The sequence below is a fragment of the Eimeria acervulina genome, genomic scaffold, assembly GCF_000499425.1.
Source record: "Eimeria acervulina Houghton genomic scaffold, Eah_scaff40, whole genome shotgun sequence".
In the NCBI taxonomy this organism is placed as follows: Eukaryota; Apicomplexa; class Conoidasida; order Eucoccidiorida; family Eimeriidae; genus Eimeria; species Eimeria acervulina.
This window is the reverse complement of record NW_013549834.1, coordinates 86,627-94,499: the sequence shown is the minus strand read 5'-3', so window position 1 is coordinate 94,499 and position 7,873 is coordinate 86,627. Positions and strand designations below refer to the sequence as shown.

At 42.6% G+C, this 7,873-nt stretch overlaps 3 protein-coding genes across 3 annotated transcripts; 1 reads left to right on the top strand and 2 right to left on the bottom strand.

Moving 5' to 3' along the window:
• Positions 1 to 1,095: 1,095 nt before the first annotated feature.
• EAH_00008520 (hypothetical protein) lies at positions 1,096 to 1,488 on the bottom strand (the record flags this gene model as incomplete). The annotated part of the gene is made up of 1 exon (XM_013395609.1): positions 1,096 to 1,488. One exon carries the CDS (start codon positions 1,486 to 1,488, stop codon positions 1,096 to 1,098), a length of 393 nt encoding a protein of 130 aa, XP_013251063.1.
• An 892-nt stretch (positions 1,489 to 2,380) lies between these two features.
• Positions 2,381 to 2,737, bottom strand: EAH_00008510 (hypothetical protein; the record flags this gene model as incomplete). The annotated part of the gene is made up of 1 exon (XM_013395608.1): positions 2,381 to 2,737. The coding sequence occupies one exon, from the start codon at positions 2,735 to 2,737 to the stop codon at positions 2,381 to 2,383; it is 357 nt and encodes a 118-aa protein (XP_013251062.1).
• Positions 2,738 to 3,380: 643 nt separating this feature from the next.
• Positions 3,381 to 6,456, top strand: EAH_00008500 (hypothetical protein, conserved; the record flags this gene model as incomplete). Its single annotated transcript, XM_013395607.1, has 6 exons — positions 3,381 to 3,420; positions 3,842 to 3,941; positions 4,508 to 4,680; positions 5,129 to 5,673; positions 5,932 to 5,959; positions 6,257 to 6,456. 6 exons carry the CDS (start codon positions 3,381 to 3,383, stop codon positions 6,454 to 6,456), a joined length of 1,086 nt encoding a protein of 361 aa, XP_013251061.1.
• Positions 6,457 to 7,873: the final 1,417 nt, after the last annotated feature.

The following is a 7,873-nucleotide window of genomic DNA, read 5'->3' as shown; positions in this document are numbered from 1 at the left end:
TTTTTATTGTAGCCTCTTACTCAGGCAATGAATATATATATATATATATATATATATATATATATATACACATATGTATATATATAACCCTTAAAAAATGTGTGCATGTAGATAAATATATATATATATATGTATATAAATAAATATATATATGCATAATGTATAATTTATTTGCATATACACTTTGACTTTGTTTGTTGTAGGGGCCTCCAGGGACGGGGAAGACGCTGACAGCTGCTGCACTTCTTTATCATCTTTCTTCCTCTTTACCTGCCAGTCGAAAGCCCATCCTTGTTGCTGCTCCTAGCAATGTAGCTGTCGATAACCTTGCGCAAAGAATACACCTCACTGGTCTTAAGGCAAGCAGCAGCAGCAGCAGCAGCAGCAATAGCAGCAGCAGCAGCAGCAGCAGCAATAGCAGCAGCAGCAGCGATGTGCAGGAACAGCTACGTAATTGCATCTCTGGATAATCATTGCGTACATCTTAATAAAGCATATGATATCCCCTTTCTGCCGCTGCTGCTTCTATTGCTGCTGCTGCTATTGCTGCTGCTGCTATTGCTGCTGTTTAGGTGGTGAGAGTTTACTCTCGACAGCGAGAACAAGCAGCAGAAGAAGGAGTGCCGCTGCCTTATGCGCAGCTGGCGCTGCACATCCTCGCTCGCAATATGCCGACCCCTGCAGGAGAACAAATAAAAAATTTAGAGCGAAAGAAAGCAAAGGTAAAGAAATTAAATTAAATTAATTAATTAATTATAGTAATGCTTTAGATATACTTTAGTTATGTAGGCTTGTTTTGTTTGGATGTGTTTATTTAATCAATGTATGCTCATTTAATAAAATATATGTTTATTTAATAAAGTCTTGTTCTATAGGCGTCTTTCTCTAGGCAATATAATAATAAGAAATAAATAATAATAAAGAATAACAGTAATAAATAATATAATAGTAATAGTAATAGTAATAATAATAATAATAAATAAATAATATATAATAATAATAGATCATTTGGGGTGTACATGCAGGAGGGGTTTTTGAGTGATGCTGAGGAGCGCCTTCTCCGCACTCTGACTCTGCAATGCCAAATGCAAATTCTCATGGAGAGCGATGTCGTCTGCTGCACTTGCATTGGTGCTGGTCAGTTACTTGCTGCTGCTGCTGCTGCTGCTGCTGATGCTGTTGGTGCTGCTGTTGGTGCTGCTGCTGATGCTGTTGGTGCTGCTGCTGATGCTGTTGGTGCTGCTGCTGATGCTGTTGGTGCTGCTGCTGATGGTGATGGTGCTGCTGCTGATGGTGATGGTGCTGCTGCTGTTGGTGCGGCTGCTGCTGATTATGCTTTTGTTGCTGATGAGTTATATGCTGATGGTGATGCTGCTGCTGTTGGTGGTGCTGGTGCTGCCTGCTGCTGCTGGAGCTGCTGTTGCTGCTGCTACTGCTGCTAAGCAGCAGCGGCAGCCGCGGCAGCAGCTTTTTGATATAACCTATCATTTTATATATTTTATCTCTTCTATTAATTTTATTTATATTGTTTTTCTTATGTGTTATATATATATTTTGTCGCTCAGTCTTGGGGTTTGTGTAAAGCCTTCCAAACCCTAAACCCTAAACCCTTAATTCTTTTCTTCTGGCCGGTTGTTTGTACTGTTCCTGAGCTATTATCTTCTGCCTTTGCTGCTGCGCTTATTCTTCTTTCTACTTCTGTTTTTGCTGCTGCTGCTGCTGCTGCTTCTTTTGCTGCTGTTGCTGCTGTTTTTGGTGCTGCTGCGATGGCTTTTGCTGCTATTGCTGCCGTTTTTCTTGCTGCTGCTGTTGCTGCTGCTGCTGTTGCTGCTGCTGCTGCTACTGCTGCTGCTGATTGTTAAATCACAGGAGAGAAGAGGATCTCTCAGTTTTCTTTCTCTACTGTCCTCATCGACGAGTGCACACAGGCGACAGAGCCAGAGACCCTTATCCCTCTTACACTCGGTGCTTCTCATGTATGTTTATTTATTTTATTTTATTATTTATTTTATTTTATTTTATTTATTTTATTTGTTTTGTTTGGTTTATTTTGTTTGCCCCCCCATCCCTGCTGCTGCTGCAGCTTCCACCGCTGCGCTGCTGCTGTATATTTATGCCTGCTTTTGCTGCTGCTGCTGTTGCTGCTACATCCTTGCATGCCTTCTACTGTCCCTGAATCTTTTATTTCGCTTCTACTGCTGCTGTTGCTGCTGCTGCGTTTGCTGCTGCTGCGTTTGCTGCTGCTGCTGTTGCTGCTGCTGCGTTTGCTGCTGCTGCGTTTGCTGCTGTTGCTACTGCTGCTGCTGTTGCTGCTGCTGCTGCTGCTGCTTTAGGTGATTTTGATAGGGGATCAGATGCAGCTGGGCCCTGTGGTTTTATCTCAAAGGGCATCGGATGCAGGACTCTGTATTCCTCTCTTCGTTCGTTTGCTGCTCCTCAATGCCCCCGTATTCAGACTCTCCGTACAGTATAGGTCAGTATACACCTCCTGCTGCTGCTGCTGCTGCTGTTGCTGCTGCTGTTGCTGCTTGTGATGCTGTTGCTGCTGCTGCTGCTGTTGCTGCTTGTGATGCTGTTGCTGCTGCTGCTGCTGTTGCTGCTTGTGGTGCTTCTGCTGCTCGTGGTGCTGCTGCTGCTCGTGGTGCTGCTGTTGGTGATGATGCTGTTGATGCTGCTGTTGCTGCTGCTCTTGCTGTCGCTGACGCTGCTGTTGCTGCTGCTGTTGCGACTGCTGCATATGCATTTACTCCTGTTGTTGCTGCTTTTGCTGCTGGTGTCCATGGCTTTGCTTCTGCTGCTTCTGCTGCTGCTGCTGCTGCTGCTGCTGCATCTTCTGTTGCATGTGTTGTTTTGCCTTTGCTTATATCCGTATAAATATATATATATATATATATGTTGATAGATAGTCTTATAGATATAAATATATATATATATATATATATAAATATAAATAATAAGGATATAGTAGAAACATATATAAATATACACTCACTTCTACTCGAGTATATTTGTTTTTTTTGTATTTGTACGTTTTGATATTCGCTGTAGATTTGTGCAGATGTTTATTTATTTATATATTTTGTTTGTTCCTGTTTTCTTCTATTCTTTACATATATATATATATCTATATATATATATATATATGTATATATCTATATATGTATATATATCTATATCTATATTTATATATTCATAATAAATAAATAAATAAAAAACAAAAGATCAAGCAAACAACAACTTAATGTAATTTGATTAAATTAAATATAATAAACTAGGTATAATTAATATAATTAAATAAAATAGTTTTAAATATAATTATATATTTGGTTTGTTCAGGATGCACCCGGGTTTATCAGAGTTTCCTTCTCAAACATTTTATGATGGATGTCTGCAAAACGGTGTATCTGCACTCGAGAGACAGTTTGTTTATTCGCATCGTTCTTCTTTATTTTTTAATTCTTCATCATTTCCTTCATTCTTCTATCATATCTCGAGTCAGAACAAACTCTACTTATCAAACACACACTAACCCTAAACCCTAAACCCTAAACCCTTATCCTCATGTCTAGCCACCAACCACCCAATAATATGTACATTAAATGCTAACACACACGGGATTAGGGTTTAGGGTTTAGGGTTTAGGGTTTAGACCCAAAGGGCAACAAACGCTGTACAGTTCAGGGCTTTCACCGGGGTTTAGGGTTTAGGTTTTAGGGTTTAGGGTTTAGGGTTTAGACACGAAAGGTTGCAGACTCTGTTCAATCCAGGGCTTTCACCTGGTATTCGGGTTTAGAGTGTAGGGTTTAGGGTTTAGGGTTTAGGGTTTGGGGTGTACGTGCAGCTAAAGAGGAGCTGAGCAGCACTGGAACATCGTATTTAAATCGAGGCGAAGCGGCAATCGTCGAGCGCCTCATTTTGACTCTCATCAGAAATGGAGCATCGTAGGAATCCTGCTGCTGCTGCTGCTGCTGCTGCTGCTGCTACTGCTTGTGCTGCTGCTGCTGCTGCTGCTTGTGCTGCTGGTGCTGCTCCTGCTGGTGCTGCTGCTGCTTGTGCTGCTGGTGCTGGTGCTTGTGCTGCTGCTGCGTGTGCTGCTGCTGCTGCTGCTGCACTAGCTGTGGTGCTGCTGCTTTTGCTGCTGTTCGTGCTACTATTGCTGCTTCTGCAGCTAGTTTTGCGGTTGTGTTGCGGTCGCTGCTTTTGTTTCTGCTGCCGTATGCCGCTGCTCTTGTTATCTTTGCTGCTGCTGGTGCTTTTAGTATGTCTGCAGCAGCAGCAGCAGCTGCAGATGGTTTAGTGTGTTGGTGGTGTAGTGCCTCCTTGCACTGTTGCTGCTTGTGCTGCTGCTGCTGCTGCTGCAGTGTCTGCCTCCAGCTATTTCTCTGTTTTTTATTTGTCTTCTTGTTTTACAGCTCCACCTGCTAATCCTTCTGCTCCTCTCATTCTACTACTGCTGCTGTTGCTGTTGCTGCTGCTGCTGCTGCTGCTGCTGCTGCTGCTGCTGCAGGCCTGAGCAGATAGGAGTGATAACGCCGTACATTGGGCAGCGCAATTTCCTCCGAACTCTGCTGCAGCGGGGCCCAACAGCAGCAGAAGTAGAGATCAGCTCTATTGATGCATTTCAGGGTCGCGAGAAGGACATTATTATCTTCTCTTGTGTGCGCAGCAACACAAACAGGTGTAAGTACAAATACCTAAGAGGATGCTGCAGCAGCAGCAGCAGCAGCAGCAGCAGCAGCAGCCGACGACAGCTGCTCTTCCTGCTGCTGCTGCAAAGCAAAGCTGTTATCTCATGAGCCCTACTGCTGCTACTGCTGCTGCTGCTGGTTTGCTGCTGCCAATGCCGAGCCTACTGTTGCTGCTGTTGCTGCTTCCCTTGCTGTTACTGCTATTCCCTTTGCTGTCGTTGCTGCTGCTGCTTCCTTTTGCTGTCGTTGCTGCTGCTGCTTCCTTTTGCTGTTCCTGCTGCTGCTGCTTCCTTTTGCTGTTCCTGCTGCTGCTGCTTCCTTTTGCTGTTCCTGCTACTGCTGCTTCCTTTGCTGCTACAGCTGCTACTGCTTCCTTTGCTGCTACTGCTGCTACTGCTGCTGCTGCTGCTACTGCTGCTGCTGCTGGTGTTGTGCTGCAGCAATAGGGTTTCTGGCTGATGCTCGTCGTTTGAATGTTGCACTGACTCGCTCTCGTCTTTGTTTGTTTATTTGCGGCAACGCGGATTTGCTGTTTCAGCAGCGCCCAAAGAGCAGCTTAAAGAGTGCTACTGCTGCAGCAGATGCAGACGCAGCAGCAGCAGCAGCAACAGCAGCAGCAGCAACAGGGGATGATGAAGAAGCAGAAACAGAGCCGCCTACCTGGTCTTTGCTGCGAGCAGCTAAAGCAGAATTCTTAGAGCAGCTTCCTGTATGGAGGCTGCTGCTGCAGCACTATGACAGCCACAGCAGCATCGTGACAGGGCCTTTAGGGGCGCTGAGGCAGGTGCAGCTGCAGCAGCAGCAGCAGCAGCAGCAGCAACTTATGATGATACCTAAACAGCAACAGCTGCGCCATGGGAAACCAAAGGGTCTTGGTGCAGACGCAAAAGAAACAAACAGCAGCAGCAGCAGCAGCAGCAGCAGCAGCGAGAATAATAATATAAAGACAGCCGCCACTGAGCCGTCGTTTGCTGCAGACCTCAAGGTAAACAACATCACGAAACCCACAACAATATATGTATATATATATATATATATATATATTCATATATATAATTATATATATATATACATATGTATATATATACATAAATATAATCATAAATATATATATATATATATGTACATATTTGTACGCAGATCTATGCAAATATGTATGTATATATTTGTATATTGCCCTTAATCTGTGCTGCTGCTGCTGCTGTGTTGCTGCTGCTGTGCTGCTGCTGCTGCTGTGTTGCAGAGGGAAGACGATTGGGAGTTTACTGGCAGTAAATTCGATCTGTGAGAACTGAAGCAGCAGCAGAGTGCTGCTGCCCTCTGTTTTTTTAATGCTTCTTGTGCTTTTTTTGCTGCAGCAGCAGTGCATCTGCTGCTGCTGCAGTGATGCCGCTGCAGTGGTGCTGCTGCAGCAATGCAGCTGCTGCTGAAGTTCTGCTGCTGCTGCACTTCTGCTGCTGTTGCGGCATTGGCAGTGAATTTCCTCAGACAGAGCCGCAGCTGCAGGAAGCGCAGCGGCAGCAACAGCAGCAGCTGCTGTTGTGGCTGCCCTCCCGCTATGCGCGTAGGGCAGCAGCAGCAGCAGCAGCACGAGGTGCAGCAGCAGCCCTGCAAGGTTTTTAAGAACATTACTGGCAGCAGCAGCGCCATACGCTCTTGCTACCAGTATCAGCGCTTTAAGTTGCAGCATCAGCAACACCAGCAGGAGCAGCAGCAGCTGGTGCTGCTGCTGCTCCTGCTGCACTCTGTTAACAGAGTGAAGCAATAGCAGCAAACTGAAACCTCAACAGCGTTGAGGGAACAGCCGAATGTTCTGCTGCTGCTGCTGCAGCGCCAGTAGCAGCAGCAGCTGCTGCGCCAGCGCCAGCAGCAGCAGCGCCAGCAGCAGCAGCAGCAGCAGCAGCAGCAGATGAGTTTGTCATTCGTTTTCTATGGCAGCCGTCTCTTCTTGATTTTCTTTCTTTCCTGTGCAGTGCAGAGGGAGACGAAGCAAACAAAAAAAAAGACTGCAGCAATACTTTAAGTAAAGAAACTCCAGGGTTTAGGGTTTAGGGTTTAGGGTTTAGGGTTTAGGGTTTGGTTTAGGGTTTAGGGTTGAGGGATAAGGGCTTTGGCTTGTAGGTCTTATATTTCAGGGTTTATGGTTTAGGGTTTGGGGTTTAGCTTTCAGGGTTTAGAGTATAGGGTTTGTTGAGTAAGGTACAGGTTTACGTTTTAGGGTTTAGGGTTTAGGGTTTAGAGTCTAGGGTTTGTTGAGTAAGTATATATAGGTATAGGGTTCAGGGCTTGTGACATGTCAGGGCTTTGGCTTTTAGGGTTTAGGGTTTAGGGTTTTGGGTGTAGAGTGTTTGATTTAGGGTTTAGGGTTTAGGGTATACAGGGAGCTCGTAATGTTTTTTGTTCGTTAAAATGAAGAAGCAAAGATAAATAAAGATAAAGAAAGAAAAAGTTTATTATATATTTTTAATAATAATGTACACTGCCGATATATATATATATATATATAATTTTTATTGAAGTATAATATACAAGTAGAATGGTTTATATTCTTAATTAAAGAAAACGAAACAAATATTTAATGAAGACAAACAAACAAAAACAAAAAAACAAAAATAGCAAACAACGCTTAAAAATAAACATGCGAATAAATAACGACAAACAAATACTAAAAACGAATCAAATAACTAGGGCTTAGGGTTTAGGGTTTAGGGTTTAGGGTTTATGAAATGAGTGGCGTAATACAAACAACTTTTTCTTATACATATGTAGGCTGTAATAGTTAAATATTTTTGTTTAATTATTATATTAATAACTAAATATATATTAAATATTTTTATTTAATTATTATATCAATAATTAAATATATTTCTTTGATTAGTCTTCATTTCTATTTTTATTTTATTATTACTATACAATTTATTTCTACTATTTTATATATTCTTTTTATGCGGTTGTCTGTATTCTTGTGTAATTGATTAATTAATTAATTAATTAATTAATTAATTAATTAATTAATTAATTAACTAGTCAATTTACTTACTTATTTATTTATTTATTTATTTATTTGTTTATTTATATTTATTTTATTTGTTTTATTTATTTCGCTGTCTGCTGATTTTCTACTCGCGTGTTCTGTCCTACAATTCGCAGCGTGTAGAACATCACCTTAAACCCTAATCCCTAAA